The sequence below is a fragment of the Tachysurus vachellii genome, chromosome 8, assembly GCF_030014155.1.
Source record: "Tachysurus vachellii isolate PV-2020 chromosome 8, HZAU_Pvac_v1, whole genome shotgun sequence".
Classification (NCBI taxonomy): Eukaryota; Metazoa; Chordata; class Actinopteri; order Siluriformes; family Bagridae; genus Tachysurus; species Tachysurus vachellii.
Genome location: NC_083467.1, coordinates 5,215,170 through 5,232,472, shown reverse-complemented (window position 1 = coordinate 5,232,472; position 17,303 = coordinate 5,215,170). Strand labels below are relative to the sequence as shown.

Here is a 17,303-nt window from a genome sequence, read left to right as displayed (position 1 = left end):
ATTAGCTGTGGTTCACTAGGCCACACTAATTAACAGAAAAATGCTACCTCAGTAAATGTTGTTCTCTGCTCTGAGGAGCAGACATAAACATAAAGGAGAAGAACATAGGAGAAGACCAAAACCCTTGAAGTACTCTGTGAATAAACAACTGTATTCTATGAATGTGCTGATTTCACAAACTCACTTTAATGTTCTTACTTCAACTAGGGTGTTCTACTCAAATTTTACGTTGTTAAATTTTACATTGTTTACTGTACAAAGAAATTTTAAGCTTGAATCTCTGCATAAGCATAGCATTTTTTATATTTCTTTTATGACTGTCAGGGTGTTGGATACAACTGCAAAGTGTCTTTATTAAAGTCCACAAAGACATGCTGAGCTAGAGAACAGAGCAATAAAGGCAGTACAAAGGTTAGAGACAAAAGTGGAAAAGACATGTGAACCTAACCACATGGAGGTATATAAATAATATTAAACAATAACCTTTAATGAAACAACTTACCAGTACACAAATTATCACAGAAAGGAGTTGAGTTAAATGATATACAGTATGTACATACTATACAGTATGTAATCTATTTTGCTATATCCATTCTGATTAAAAGTAGCATACATGATTGTTTTATGTTGTAATTATGATCATGAACTTCTAAATTAATAATTATTTTATTCTCTATTGATGCATTTTTTAAAGTATGAGTTGGAAGCATAGAGAACCAATTTTATATTTGTTTGTTTGTTTGTTTTATTTTGTATTGTCTTCTGTTTTGCGGTCCCTAAATTCCATCAGTATGTGGACTTTGAAATGGCGCTGAAAACACGCTGGATCTTGTTTACACAAACATTCCTGGTGCGTATCATGTGGAGCCCCAGCCCCACCTCGGTTACTCAGACCACATGTCTGTTCCAGCATACAGACAACTTGTCAAACACTCTAAACCGATTCTGAAGCAGGTGAAAACCTGGCCAACAGGAGCCACCTCTGCTATTTAGGACTGTTTTGAGTGCACTGACTGGAACATCTTCAGGGAGGCTGCTGATTGCATCTGCAGGGATTGGCTGACATGAGAAGAACTATGCAGAGATAACCCATGGAAGGCTGCTGGACCAGTCGACAGTTCTGCCAGGGTGCTCAGTGAAAGTACAAAATAGCTAGTGGATGTCTTCACTGACATCTTCAACATTTCCATGGGCAGTGCTGTTGTTCCTACATGCCTCAAGAGAATCACCATTGTCCCTGTGCCAAAAAAGTCTACAGAGCCTTGATGACTATCATCCTGCCTCAATGACTATTGTCCAATCACACTCACACCCATTGCTCCGAGAAGCTCATCATGAGGCACATCAAGACCCAGTTACCACCCTCACTGGACCCACTACAGTTTGCGTATTATCCAAACTGCTCCACGGACGATGCCGTTGCCACGGCCCTTTATTTTGCCCTCAGCCACCTAGACAATAAAGACACTTACTCTATGTATGAAAGCTGTTAATAGACTTTAGTTATACATTCAACACAATCATCCCTCAGCACCTGATTGAGAAGCTGAGCCTGCTGGGACTGAACACCTCCCTCTGCAACTGGATCCTGGACTTCCTAACTGGGAGATCTCAGTCAGTCCGGATTGGGAACAGCATCTCCAGCACCACCACACTGAGCACTGGAGCCCCTCAAGGCTGCATGCTCAGCCCACTGCTGTTCACCTTGCTGACTCACGACTGTGTAGCAATGCATTCATTGAACCATATCATCAAGTTCGACAAGTTCGACACGACCGTGGTGGGTCTCAACAGCAAGAATGTCAAGTCAGCATACAGAGAAAAGGTGCAACAGCTAACTGCTTGGTGTAGAGCCAACAACCTGTCTGTGAATGCTGATAAAACTAAAGAGATGGTTGTTGACTTCAGGAGAGCACAGAGCGACCACTTTCCATTGACCATCGAAGGATCTTCTGTAGAGATCACCAAGAGCACCATATTTCTTGGTGTTCATCTAGCAGAGAACTTCACCTGGTCACTCAACTCCAGCTCCATCACCAAGAAAGCCCTCTACTTCTTACGAAGGCTGAGGAAATCCTATCTGCCATCCAGAAAAAGGTAGCAAAACAGTCGAGCCCTCATGACCAGACTGTGTAACAGTTTCTTTCCACAAGCCATCAGACTACTCAATAACTGAACTGAACTGTACCGTGAAAACACACGCACATTCAACTGTATGGACTGCACTGACCAAATACATACTCTTCCAATATTCATCACATCCACAGAACCACGCATATCAAACTGCTTACATGCTGTTTAGCACACTGTTTTTGCTCTTTCAGTCAATTGTTGTTTTGTACAATACATTACAATACCTCATATAACTGCTGCTACTATATTAAGTGTTTATTTCAGTATTTCTGCACATGTACTATAGAACATACAGTACGTACACTGGTTGGTACTGCTTTTGTGTATTGTCTTGTGTATTGTGTCTTTTTGGATTTTGTCTTGCCACTATTTGCAGCTTTACAGAAGTATGAAAACAGACAAGAGAGAAAAAGAAATAAATATATAAGAAGAAGAAGAAGAAGAAGAAGAAGAAGAAGAAGAAGAAGAAGAAGAAGAAAAAATAAGAATAAAAACAAATAAGTGAATATATACAATTCTCTCACTCACTCATTTTCTACCGCTTATCCGATCTACCTCGGGTCACGGGGAGCCTGTGCTCTCAGGCGTCATCGGGCATCAAGGCAGGATACACCCTGGACGGAGTGCTAACCCATCTCAGGGCACACACACACACTCTCATTCACTCACGCAATCACACACTACGGACAATTTTCAAGAGATGCCAATCAACCCACCATAATATAATATATAATGGTGTATATATAATATATAATATATAAAATAAAAGTATATATAATATATAACATATAAAATATAATAAATATATATATATATATATATATATATATATATATATATATATATATATATATATATATATATATTATATTATATTTTTAAAATATGCTTAATAGTTTTGGTAGATTTGGTAAGTACTTTCTAAAATGTTCCTGTTGTTCATCGTGAATTTGTCAAATCAAAGCACTTAGCTAACACATTACATGCTATCTAAACTTGAACTAAGGAGAAATACCAGTTTTAACCCTGCACAGTATATGAACGTATGTCGAGTTTTTCATGTACCTTTTCAAAAACTAATGTCTGCCAGTGTATCTGCTGTCTGGCAACTCTAACTAGACTTGCAGTTGTCTCACTGGCAAACAAACATGCAAATCCTGGTGTGCCGTCAAATAATAAATAGTTTTGATCCTGTCTTTCTCACTGCTATGTTGCTGTCTGACTGGATATAGGAGAACGTGAGTGTGCTGGTACTGGGATCACTGTATCGCAATGGCTGAATTAAGTGGATTTATAGTACAAGATGGGAAACTACAGATCAAAGCTCAGAAGTCTTGGATTTTCAGAAGTAACCTGCAACTAACTCAAGAACAAGCACCCTGATAACATGGGGATGTGCGATGTGGTAGCTTAGTGGCTAAGGTGACTCCAGTTACAGTAATTGAAGAATCGAAGCAGATTTACAATCTGCCAAACACTGTAAATGCAGAGAGAAAGCACCGCAATCAAGGACTTAATGTGCAGAACTTATAGAAGACATGTCATAAGCCTACAGATGAGCATCAAGAACATCAAGGAACTGCTTATTCATTTATCTTAATCTGCCAACTCCTGTGTTTTAGCACCACCCACCCGCAGCATGCACACAATTATGCATACTTGCTGGGTTCAGTAGCAGTGGAAAGGGTTTTTTGCATTTTCGTCATTAGTTTCTGCTTGTCCTCACTCTTTTTGGAACCCCATCCACATGTTCTGCATGTTCTCAAAATGTTCCATGTTTTGGTTTATTAAAGCATCCACTTTGCATCCTTCCACAGCATTATATACTGCCAATGTTTAGTTTATGTGTACTCACTTTGAATGGCTTTGCATTATTTCTATATTGATTTCTATATTGAAGCAGAAATCTTGAATATGTGGAGGAATACATTTATTAGCTGAAAGTCTGTTTGCTCTGCAGAGTGAAATCCCCATTAAGGGAACACAAGAAGTGGTCATCCGATGTCTCATTGACCATTTGGGTGAAGATGCAGGTGCCTTGATCAGAGGCTTTAAAGTTAGTAATAGTTTTCCTTATTTGAGTGTTACTTTCTGATTTAACTAATGTAATCACCATTAGACATATGGAAAACCATAGTGAGTAAGTAGTGAGGGATTCCTCCCGCATCCCTGTTTTGTAATATGCAACTCTAAACTAATCCTTACAATGTCTACAGGATGCTATTGACATACCTGTTGATATACAAATGGAGTTGGCAGAGGAGGTGATGGATTTTTAAATGCTGTGAAACCAAAATGGGTCAGGTGACAGACCTACGGATGCAGGTATTGTGACTGCTGCTATCTGTTGGGGCTCACCTTGAAAGTCTTAAGACCATATATCTTGAGATACCCCAAGAATCTCAAATATAGTTTTGAGGTTTTCCAAAAAGTTTTGCTGGACCATGATCCTGAAAGCTGTCTAAAAAGGTTCAGAGACTGAAAAATTACCTGCTTTTGTAGTTGCTGACTGCTGTTCAGTAAAATGCTTTTATAATGTTGTAATCAGCCATTGCAAAGTATTCCTGTCTTGAAAGTTTAATTGTTGTAATTGTAATTCTTGTAATTGTTCCCATAATAGTTGAGATTTCCATTAATAACAAAACATTTGGAACTGTATTGTTTGCTGTATTATACCTTAAGCTCTGTTTTTAATGTATTTAGCCATATGCATAGTCTTATAGCCTACATGGAGTACATCTTTTCTTTTTTCTTGCTATGCAGGATCTCAATACCAAAAATCAGATAGACTGATAGATATAAATCATATTATACATAATTAAATATTTCATAATAATATTTATAATTTATCTTAATTTATAATATTTATAATTTATAATACTTTAGAATATTAAATATTCCACTTGCTATATGCTAGCTAACATCTCACATGAAATTAGACTTTACAAAATTAATAACACATTACACATTCTCCATCACCAAAAGAACTATTTTTGTTATATTTTGGTAATTGTCACATTCACAGTGAATATTATAAGTGTTATAAGCACAAGACTACAGAGAGAACATAAACACCATTAAATCAGCTTCTCTAGTAAAAACAATATAAACAGTTACTATTGATATTAAAATATTATAGCTCTAACTAGCATAAAGAAACAGTATAAATTAGGTATGATAATTGGTCTTACTTTATTTTGCACTTAACTAAGACTTTTTATTAAGGTTTTCACGACTGAAAATACATTTAGCTTCAACATGCCACATTTTCATTCTAAGAATTACTTTCTGGAGTAGTAACATATGTTAACAGATGTTCCACTCAATAACAAAATATTGACAGAAACTCCCTTATTCAGTTTTGTAACGATTTCTCTTTCATCAATTAGCACTTCTGTGTTACTTCCAAGGAGGATGCAGTCTTTGGTTCAACTGGAACTATTTCTGACAGGATGATGTTATCAATGCTTACTAGAATTGTCTTGTCCAGGGAAAAAAAACACCCGCTAATTTTTATTATTCTATCTTTCTTAGCGTTTACGGTATTAGTTTTATGTTATTGCTGTTAGACACACACTTAGCTGACATGAGTTTAGCGGTATATATTAGTGCTAGTATAAGTAGGTGTTTGAACTTCAACCTGTTTGTAAGGAGTGACGTGTTTAAACGGTGTATATTAGAAAATAACGAACATGTGCTTTACATATATTGCATGGCACAGTACACACAGTATATTGCACAATTAACGTATTGTTATTATTGTCGGCGTTTTAAATTCGCCTTTTTAGGCAACTTGGATCAGAAACTGTATGGCATCATTAACTTTAGATGAAAAGTGAAACACACTGTAAGTATTTACTAAAGTATTTGAGAACTTTTCTTTTTTTGCTACCTTTTATGACCAATTCTTAGACCTAATCACAAATATTGAGGTGACTATGCAAACTTCTGCAACATAATTTCTGTACTATTTATATTTTGGGCATGAAACCTTTTTACAGTTTTTTAATCTGTGTAATACTCAGTCACTTCTTGCAGAACATGCTGGTTAAGGTGAAACTTGGGGATGCCCAAAAATTTGTCAAGATAACCGAGCTGAGCCTGGAGGAATTTTTGTCTGCTGGTAAAAATATTTGTATATATATTTTCATTATATTATTTTAGGAAAATGCTTTTTTTTTTGTTACTTGATGGATGTCTAGTAATTTTATATATACAGTCACACGTTGCATGTGCCCTGATGTTCAAAGTTCATCATTGCTATGTAAAACCTTGTAAGTCTCATATCCTTTCTGAATACCTTTTAAGCATTTTTAAAGTTTGGTGTCCCAGCTGTACCCGAGAATGTGAAGGTTTTTGATGAGTCAGGGACTGAGGTGAGTCATGATGTTTTTGAGGATGTAGTCATAGAGCCCTCAGTTGGAGTTCTTACCATAAAACATGGTGCAGGTTTGTATTTATTACATTACTCATTAAAAATGTATTTAATACTACTAATTAATAATAATTCCCCATAAAAATGTATCTGCAACCAGACTTAGATTCTGCCTCTCCACAAGCCTCTCATGGACAGTCAAATCTGTCCCTGTCTTCATCCATTGACTCCAGTGACACACAGGATACAGTCATTATTGAACAAAGCTCCTCCAGGAAACGAATGAGGCTAGACGATGAAGCTAAAAAGATGGGTAACAATTTTTTAGTAATTTTACATTGGGGGGAGGGGAGTCATAACACAATCAATTTTAAAAAATTAACATTAATTTGATATTTCTATGATTTAAGTTGATTTACGAGACTTACAGTTTTTAAGACTAATTTATAATTTTTTTATTATAATAATAATAATATATTATTATAAAAGTTGGTGGAAACCATCCTTGTCCAGAAACCTGGTGGGGAGCGTATAATAAACGAATACAACCGAACTAAGTCTTTGGGGACGAAACAAGGCGGAAAATGGTCAACATCTTGGCAGCTGACATGACGGAAAAGAATGGGTAATCTTCATGATCATTACCTGGTGGATATATGGTCTTAAGTTCTAAAAATGTTTTGTTGTTTAAACTTGTGCAAAGGACACAGTCTTTTTTATTTTAAATGTTTTTAATTATTTTTTTTTTACTGCAGTACATCACCACCAAGGCAGGTCAAAGAAAAATATGCCAGAGGAATTGTGACTTTGTTCCCTTACCTCAGTGACCCCTTTTCCAAAAATGGCTATGTAAGTGTCAGCTTTGAGTTCTAATTGTGTGTAATGCTGCTGATCACACATACCCATGCTACAGGTGGTGTATTTTGCTGTTGGAAAGAAAGACTTTATCTGTATTTTTCTCTTTATAAGGAACATTATTATGATGGTGAAAGCGGTACTGGGTACTTAGCATGGAGAATCAAAACTATACAAAAAGGCTTAGCTAAAGAACGACGTGCATCATTTGAAGGTACACAATGTGTCCCAAATCTCATACCTTTTTCGTTTTTTATATATCATTCTGCCATCTTTCTCAGGAGTCGTCCCCCCCCCCCCCACTTTGTTTTTGGGCACACTTTGTTTTTGGCACCTCTTACAACATTATGCTACACAACATGTACACTTTCATTCAGACCACTGTGTACAACATAGATGTTGGCAAAGTGAAAGAGAGCCCTCGAGTTGCTGAGGTTAGAGCAAGGCTGCTTATCTAGGTGCCTTAAGTTTTTCTGCCCTCATGAAGTGTTTTATTTGTCAGGCTGAGTTACTTGGTTCAAAATTGCTTATTAGGCACTTCAGATTAGTTCATGGTTTTATTCCTGGAAAGAATCTTCACCTTCAATGTGTAGAGGCAGGGTGTAGTTCTGTGTTTGGTACTTTTTCAGGTTTTAGAAAACATTTGAATACAAAACATGCTGAGCAAAGTGACCAGAATTTTGACACCACTGACAACCGTGAGACTGCTGAGTCAGAATTTGTGCTCAATCATTTGATCAGATTGGCAGTGTTGGAGAGGTGGCCACAACGTCTGTATTATTAAAGTCAAATAAGAGCACTTTGGATATGTGTGCGTCTGCTGTTGCACAACTAAAGGTTGCTGGGTTAAGTCAGTCTGCTATAAGTGGTTTTGTTTCATCTATGGAGGAAGAGACTGTCTGTATCCAAATGACATTGCTACTAAAAGGAAAATAGAAAGTTCAATTGAACATTTGAAAAATCCGTTTACTTTGTTAAATTCGGAAGCCAAACGAAAGAGACATTTTTCAGAGAAATGGCTAACTGTTGAACCAACTCAAATAGTGCTCGGCACAAGATTTGATAGCAGGAGAAATAAAACCACTGGAACATTTGATCAGGTTGTTGTAACAGATAAATTTGCTTATATTCCCATTTTTAACTCTTCATTGGATAATATTCATTTATGTGCCCTCTTTCATGCACAGGATATTAGACGGTATGGTTTTAATTCTATAATCGAGCCTCTAGTAAATGATCTAAAAGTGCTTGAGATTGAGGGGATTAAAAATCCAGTATCTGGAAGTTGTGTTAGGGGTACAATTGTTCAAGTAACATGGGATAACCTTGGCTTACGTGGCTTATTAGGGTTTGTGGAGTCATTTGGGGCTCAATATTGCTGTCGTTTCTGTGTTCTTGAAAAAGATCGCTTTCAGTTTGTGTTTTCTGAAGATAACCCTGAGGTTGTACTAAGAACAACTGAGATGCATGCTCTGCACTGTAAAAGGTTACAAGATGACCCTACACTACCTCATTTTTATGGCGTCAAACGGGTGTGTTTGTTAAATACACTCAAGTATTTCAACACGGCAGACAATTTTGCTGTGGATATAATGCACGACATTTTAGAAGGTGTCGCTCAGCTAGAGGTAAAACTTGTTCTGCAGTACATTCAGCATAATTTTTTGAGTGTTGATGCTGGTAGAATACATGCTTTTGATTATGGTTACAATCAGCAGAGGAACCGTCCTCCAATGGTCAAATTGTTTGGTGGAAGCAACAATTTGGGTTTAACTGCTATCCAGTCATGGTGCTTGTTGCGCAACATGCCGCTGTTATTTGGTGATTTAGTGCAGAGAGATGATAAACACTGGTATCTTTTGCTTTTACTTCTGCAGATTGTTAACATTATATTTTCACCAGCCCTAACTGAAGGCATGACCATTTATCTTAAACATTTAATAATTGAACATCACCAGCTATTCAAAAAATTGTAAGAAAAAAATCTGTTGCCAAAGCATCACATAATGATACATTACCCACAGTGCATAAGAAAAATTGGACCAATTCTGCACATGTGGTGTATGCGTTATGAAGCTAAACACAAATACTTTAAAACACAATTAAAAAGCTTCAAAAACATCACCAAAACGCTAGCCAAAAAGCACCAGAGTTGTATGGCAATGCACTGGGAGTATTTTAGCCAGTACAGATTGGCTCTCGGTCCAGGGAAAATGGTGGAACTCAGTGGACTTAAAGGTGGCATTGACATGGCTTCCAAACTAGGAGTGGAAATATCAGAACTTGTCTATTCTGTAAAGTGGATCAAACATCATGGTACAGAGTATCGCCCTGACTTTATTATCTGTACTGAAGTAGCATGTGAGATGCCAGTGTTTTGTAGACTATTGCTGTGAAGGATGAAAATGTACTGTTATGTGGAACACTGATGGAAACACTCTGTTTTGATGACCATTACCATGCATTTTACAGTCAGACTGCATCCAGACCGACTTTTAAAGGTAGTGAATGTTAACGAGCTGTGTTATTTCAAACCATTTGATGTTCAAATGAAATATGGTACAACAGATTCTGCAATGCATATAGTGCCCTATTGCCATTTTATGCAGATGTGATTTTTTTTTTTTGTGCATGTAAGCCTGACATTGTTTTGATAAAGGTTTTAAATGGTATGTTGATGGAGTTGTTTTCTGTTCTGTTCTATTCCATGTATTCAATGTAAAGGAAAAACAAAACAAAACAAAACAAAAAAACACCGAGTTGACATAGTAACACAGAAAATTAGTCAAACCACAGAGTTAAATATTGACACTTATTGGAGTTATTTGATCACCAAATGTTTTAAAATTGTACTCACTGAGTGGGATTTTTTTCACTAATAAAAATGTAAATAAACTCTACAAAAGTGAAATATTAACACTATTGGTGTTAACTTCCCCTTAGTGTTAAATTTTGCTAACACAAATAAGAGTTAATGTCCCTCAGTGTTAAATTGTGGTGACACTATTAAGAGTTAATTTCTTTTAGTGTTAAATTGTGGTGACACTATTAAGAGTTAATTTCTTTTAGTGTTAAATTGTGGTGACACTATTAAGAGTTAATTTCTTTTAGTGTTAAATGATAGTAACTCTATTCAGTGTTGAGCAGTGTTAAAGTTTTACTCCACACAGAGTTAATTTTACTCTGAAAATTTAACACTATGTCAAGAGTCATTTTATCACCAATTCTGAGTGGGACCAAATACACTCGGATCCAGTGTTAAATTTAACTCTTAAAGAGTTATTTTAACACTGCAAAATTTACTGTGTGGTAGGTTGATTGGCATCTCTGGAAAATTGTCCGTAGTGTGTGATTGCCTGAGTGAGAGTGTGTGTGCCCTGCAATGGGTTGGCACTCCGTCCAGGGTGTATCCTGCCTTGATGCCCGATGACGCCTGAGATAGGCACAGGCTCCCCGTGACCCGAGGTAGTTCGGATAAGCGGTAGAAAATGAGTGAATGAATGAAAATGTACTGTACTACAGTACACTCAAAAACTCAGAAACAATGTTTATGACATCATGATTTTAGGGGGAAAATTCTGAAAATTAGTAGTACATTCTTTTTTTTAATTGAAATAATTAAGTGGACATTTGAATTAAGGTTACGGTACTAATCTGTAGTCTCCCGGTAAAAATGCACCAAATGCTCCTTTAATTAGAATTAAAGAATTAAATGTAAATTACCCAAATACTGTATGCAATGTATATGTAATTCAAAGCACTCAACCAAAGTAAATAAAACTTTAAGCATGTCAGGGTCACAATCCACAAACCCCATTTCCCTGAACACTCCACAGGCTCTGCAGATGTGAATAATAAACAGAATTGTGTTCAGATAATGACAAACACAAAGCAAATGATGTCTAAATGACACTTTTATTTATTACAGTTTTGAAAAAGAAAATAATGTAATTAGTTTATTTGTGATTTTCCTTTGCTCATTCAGCAACAATATTAAAATGTTTGAATGATCTGAGAATCTATAATGTTTAAATATACTCTATAATATTTAAGTGTACTCTATAATATTTAAATATACTCATTAAGTATTAACATCATGCATTCCATTTTAAGTGATCTATTTATGCATATGTTAGCATTTGCTGAATGATTATAGTAGTTATTTTGTTTTAAACTCTATAAAATATGTGGTTGCTTATAGTAAATTCTGTGTAATAAACAACATTTATATTCAATATATGATCTAGGGCGTGGATTTGGGATATCCAGTGAACAATATCCAGTGAACAATATCCATCTATAATCTATCTATTATAGAAGTGAGTTACAGAGGTTAAGGTGTTGGGCTACTGATCGGAAGGTCATGGGTTTGAACCCCAGGTCCACCAGACTGCCACTGCTGGGCCCCTGAGCAAGGCCCTTAACCCTCAGTTGCTCAGTTGCAAGTCACTCTGGATAAGGGTGTCTGCTAAATGCCGTAAATGTAAGTGAGACTTTGTTGTGAAAATTGATGTGAAACAAATATGCCAGCAGTTTATTTCTGGTAGTGACAGACGTAGACATGTATTTGACTTGTTCGAATAGCAAGTAACAGTACAGTACATACTACGCTGTCTGTTTTATGATGTGGATAGTTACCAATTTTACATATATGATTTTTTTGTTTGTTTGTTTCATTAAACTAAAAAAAATAATTAATTCCTTTTGTTCTGTGATATAATGTGTTATTTTCTTTCTGCTGGAGCAGATTTAGAGGAAATCTGCTGGTTCAGTTTTTTATTTGCCCTGCCAGAATTCCTAATGGCATCAAAAATGGTTAAACATTAAAAACAAGTAAAATAAAATAGACCTACTGTTTATTTGATGTTTTTGACCTGTGTAGCCTTAATAAATAAGGTTATGACACCAAAAGTACTATTTTGAATATTAACAAAAACAAAAACTATATTGTTTAAGTTAGTTAAACACCAATAAATATATTTGTACTTTTGTAACAATGCGGCTCTGCAGACCAGTTTTATTTATGTCCCCACCAATGTCAAAAATGTATGCCCTTGTATATGATAATCTGGGTTATCCTTCAATGTTCAGCTGACGAAAACAGTTAACATTCTAATAGTACAATTATTTAAACTTAATGTTTGCATAATCCTCACCCAAGATTAAGAATTTGTTACTGTTTCAGAGAAGGGTGTGAGTAATTGATTCATTTGAAATGTTTTTTCAACTTCAAGGAATGCAAATAGGAGCATTATTATGCGGTCTGTTAAAAGTGCATTTACATTTAGATCATTGTGTCAGATGTTACTATACTATGTTTAGTATACCAATGCTAAAGTATAATTACAGGCTTTGTCATAAGTGTTATTAACAATTATATTAAGTTTATGGAAAGAGTCAACATTTGCAGTGTTGACCCTTCTTTTTCAAGACATCTGCAATTCTCCCTGGCTATTCCAATTCTACCCATTCATGCATAATCAATGCTTGGAGTTTGTCAGAATTTGTGCCTTTTGCCTTGTAGTAAGGTGCTCCCTTATGCTGGAAAATGTATTGTTTGTCACCAAACTGTTCTTGGATAGTTGGGAGAAATTGCTCTGATTACAATAAGTACCATCCTTTAATCATGGCTGTGTTCTTATGCAAAATTGTAAGTAAGCCCACTCCCTTGGCAGAGACGCAACCCCAGGACACCCCAAATGATCGTAAAGGAGATTCATCAGAGATGTCTTTACTCAGTCCTCACCAGTCCAATCCCTGTACATTTTTCAGAATAATCAGTCTATCACTGATATTTTTCCTGGAGAGAACTGGCTTCTTTGCTGTCCTTCTTAGATGCACTCATACCTGCTGCCATTAGTGAGCAAGCTCTGCACTGCCTGAGCAAGCTCTTGCAGCTGAATCAATTTTAGGAGATTAGCTACCCTGAAGCCATCTTCACAACAATTGATTCTCTCTCCTTGAAGATCTTGGTGATCTGATAAATGGCTGATTTAATTACTAGCAGCAGTATCCTTGCCTGTGAATCTCTTTTTGTGCAAAGCAATGATGACTAAATGTTTCCTTGCAGGTAACCATGGTTAAAAGAGGAAGAACAATGATTTCAAGCACCACCATCCTTTCAAAGCTCCTGATTCTAACATAATCAGCATGTACTCATTAAGACTCTCACCTGTGAAATCACTAACATGATGTCAGCTGATCTTTTTGCAGCAGGGTTGAAATGCAGTTGAAATGTTTTTTGTTTCGGGATTAAGTTTATTTTCATGGCAAAGAGAGACTTTGCAATTAATTGAAAATCACTCTTCATAACATTCTGGGGTATATGCAAATTGCCATTATAAAAACTGAGGCAGCAGACCTTGTAAAAATATATGTGTCTTTCTCAAAACTTTTGGCCATGGCTGTATGAGCTATGAGTGAGCTATATTTCTTGTATGTTTCATTTCATATTTTTATGCCTCTTTTTATATTATTGCCAATTTTGGTGAGCTTCTGAACGGTCTTTCTAAACAGAGCTTCTTTTTTGTCTTTTGCTTTTATAACAATGACAATAAAGACCTATTTCATTCTATTCTATTCTATTATTGTAATCTGCATAGACATTGTACACTAAGGCAGTCTACAAAAAGGGACAGAGCACATTTTGGAGGAGATACCAGCAGTTTACCCCTAAGAGTGAAAAACTATAAGGCCACTATCCCTATAATGAAATTTGCAAGACAGGATTCTGTCTAAACTGCTACTCATCATGACCAATCACTCTCACTCCCTCTATGAACACATCATCATAAAGCTCTTTCAGTTTCAGACACAGCAATGATGCAGCAAAAAGTAGTACACTAGAGCCTTCCTAGCCAATGCTCACCCTGTGTTAGTTGTGCAATAACAACATTTTCCCCTCACATACCACCTTATTTTTCTTCTTCTTATATATTCTTAATTTACTTAATTTGTTGGTAAAATTTAATTATTAATCTTGCTTAATTAGTTTAATTTAATTTAATTAATTTAGTTTATTATTTATGACTGATCTCTGGGCATAGTTTCTTGACATTTCTGTTGTTTATTGTACTGCTGCAACAGAATTCTTTTACTATTCTTAAAAACTAAATCGTTATTATTTTTAGTGTATTTTTAGGCTATAAAAACTATTGTGGTACATTAAAAATGTTTTCTTTTGCTGTCACAGAAAAAATAAAAATAATTTAAATAAACCTAATTCTGGTTTCTAAATCTTGCAGATATGTCTTTATTTACTGCAAATATATTACTGAGTACTGTTGAATTTTGTCATTACCTTTCAATTTACTGCACTTTTACTTGAAATTTTACTTTTAATACTACTATTACTAATGTTATCACTTAACCTGCATCCTCTGTTGTAGGAAAAAGTTGGTAATGATGAATCATTTTGAAAGCCACTGTTTGCTTGATAGGATGGCACATGCTGTAGCTTATTTGTGCCTGGGACCTGTGTATCTACCACCTTGTGGCTTACATCATTTCTTACATCCCATGATGCAACACATAGCATCCCACCTCCACAAATACTGAAAATAGCTGATGAGAAAGAGATGTACACAGCCAATCCGATTTCATATTTCATCCCAGCAGTAGTAAAGATATTGTATGCATTGCTGATGACATCACAGGTTGTCCAAGATGTAGTGATAAGGCAAAAAATGCCAGCCAGGATGAAGCATACACCTCCAAACACAGCAATGGAGCCCTTGGCATGGGACTGGTGGGCACAGCGAGTACATTTCATGCCCACAGCTGAAACTATGGCAGCCAGAATAGAAATGATACATGAAAGCACCATTAAAATCCGTGCAGCCAGCAGACCTTTGGGCAGAGAAAGCGTTGATCGGTGGAATTCACACTGATAAATTCCAGCTGTGTGGCTAACACACTCCATCCATAGACCTTTCATATAGTATAAAGCGGTGATAAAATTAGTGCTAAAATAAGCTGTTAGGCGCCATTGAGGAAGCACGGTTGATGTCAGAGAGCTAACCAGGCCCAGGAGGCCGAGGAAGAAGCCTAAGAGCTGATGTGTCATAGTGTTCATCATTGCTGTGTAATGTATGGTGACGTTAAATGTAAAGACCTCCTTAATAATGTTAAAATTGTTCTTCAATTGTTCTTCTGTGTGTCTGTGTGACTCAATGTTTATTTCCTCTGGTGAGTAGGTACAGCAGAACCTGCAAGGCAGAGAAAAATATTAAATGTATAGAATAATGTTCATTTTATTCTTCAATATTTTCAAATAAAATGTACAGTAGAGTCCAACAGCAAATAATCTTCTCAAAAACTAAGATCTGGGTATATAAGAGCTAAGAGCTGAAGCATCCCATTCTGTGGCTATAAAAGTACCATGCTTATAAAGTGTGATTATGGTAGACATTTTGATTTATTTTTGGTGCAGCTCACCTTCCTGAATTGGTGAGAGTTTTGTGATAAGAAGTGTGCTAATTAATGGAATGGAAAATTGTTTAAATATGTTTGGATATTTGACAATACCAGTGAATGTGCTAAAATATGATATGATTATTCAACTTACTTATTTGATAGATTCGTTCTATCACTTATTTGATAGATTTGATAGATGTATCGTAACTCTGGACAAATCAACTAACTTTAGGGATGTGGTAGCTCATTGGTTAAGGTGTTGAACTATTGATTGGAAGTCCAGGAGTTTGAATCCCAGGTCCACCAAGCTGCCACTGCTGGGCCCTTTGACAAAGCCCTTAACCTTCAATTGCTCATAATTCAATTGTATAAATTGAAATAAAATGGGTTTCTGCTAAATGCCGAAAATGTTTCTATCTATTTACAAATCAGTTTGGTCATTTGATTATTTTGATAATAATCAATTTATATTCAATTATAAGTGATAACAATACATTTGTGATTGTTATCTCAATTCATTTTAATCTATTAAATGTCAAAGAATCACATTTTTATTAAAAAAAAAAACATCAATGACACACATTTTAGCTTGGCAAGCTTTCTAATGCATCATTCAGTATGCAAGAAAAGCACCAGTCTGATTAATAACCTACTTAAATAAAAATGCCATAATAAAACTCATTTTAGCTCACAAAACAATCTACACAAGCATGACATGTGCACTAACTGTTTATCATTCATGACTACACAGACTATACAATAGTCCAATAGTCCTCCATTAATATGGTCATGAGTGGGCAATTCATGTCACTGCAAGCAATTTCTAATGTGCTTATAAAAACTAAGACTAGTTAAATGTAAGATAATCGGATTAAATAAAGTTTGGTTAAAATATAAAATACCAAAATAAACAAATAGACTATTTACTAATAGCTATTTTTCCATATCTTGAGTCTCTCCAGAAGTCATGATTTAATTCACAGTTACAAAGGGAACAAACATCCCACTGTGCAAAAATGGCCATTCTGCAAGGCTTGTAGAACATGCAGATTATAATAGCTCAGTTTTGAACAAATATTGAATACTAAAACTAAGGATGATGACATTCATCTAGACAAAAAAATAAATGGTTGCACGCATTATCAATGTTAATAAGGGGAAAATGTGCTTGTTTATAACAGCCTAGTCCAACTAATATAACATATACAATAAATACTATTTGAAAAACAATTACATACAATGATTAACATAATAATACAGGTTAGTAATACTAGAATAATGGTAGTTTATTTTCTTACCAGTAACAGCCAACAGAGGATATAGATATAGAATGTGTCCACCTCTCACTGAATGTAACATCACCTGCTCCTTTTTGCACTGTTGTGCTTTTCTCTTTAAACAAACAGACTATTGTGCATTTGTTTGTTTCATTCCTTCCACAGCTAGGCGGAAGAGCCACGCCAAGATTGCTATCTGAAAAAAACGCTCTGCCTAGATTAACAATGCCCATTTATTTCTATTGCTG

At 35.7% G+C, this 17,303-nt stretch overlaps 1 protein-coding gene and 2 long non-coding RNA genes across 3 annotated transcripts; 2 read left to right on the top strand and 1 right to left on the bottom strand.

Moving 5' to 3' along the window:
* Positions 1-5,894: 5,894 nt before the first annotated feature.
* On the top strand, positions 5,895-6,802 carry LOC132850728 (uncharacterized). Its single transcript, XR_009648998.1, has 4 exons — positions 5,895-5,980; positions 6,172-6,256; positions 6,442-6,582; positions 6,669-6,802. It is a non-coding gene; the product is annotated as an uncharacterized LOC132850728 (long non-coding RNA).
* A 201-nt stretch (positions 6,803-7,003) lies between these two features.
* Positions 7,004-7,578, top strand: LOC132850727 (uncharacterized). The gene is made up of 3 exons (XR_009648997.1): positions 7,004-7,133; positions 7,264-7,357; positions 7,478-7,578. It is a non-coding gene; the product is annotated as an uncharacterized LOC132850727 (long non-coding RNA).
* Positions 7,579-14,666: 7,088 nt separating this feature from the next.
* Positions 14,667-17,165, bottom strand: LOC132850528 (claudin-14-like). The gene is made up of 2 exons (XM_060877170.1): positions 17,077-17,165; positions 14,667-15,570 (listed from the first exon to the last, which is right to left on the bottom strand). The coding sequence occupies exon 2, from the start codon at positions 15,438-15,440 to the stop codon at positions 14,667-14,669; it is 774 nt and encodes a 257-aa protein (XP_060733153.1). The 5' UTR covers positions 15,441-15,570; positions 17,077-17,165.
* Positions 17,166-17,303: the final 138 nt, after the last annotated feature.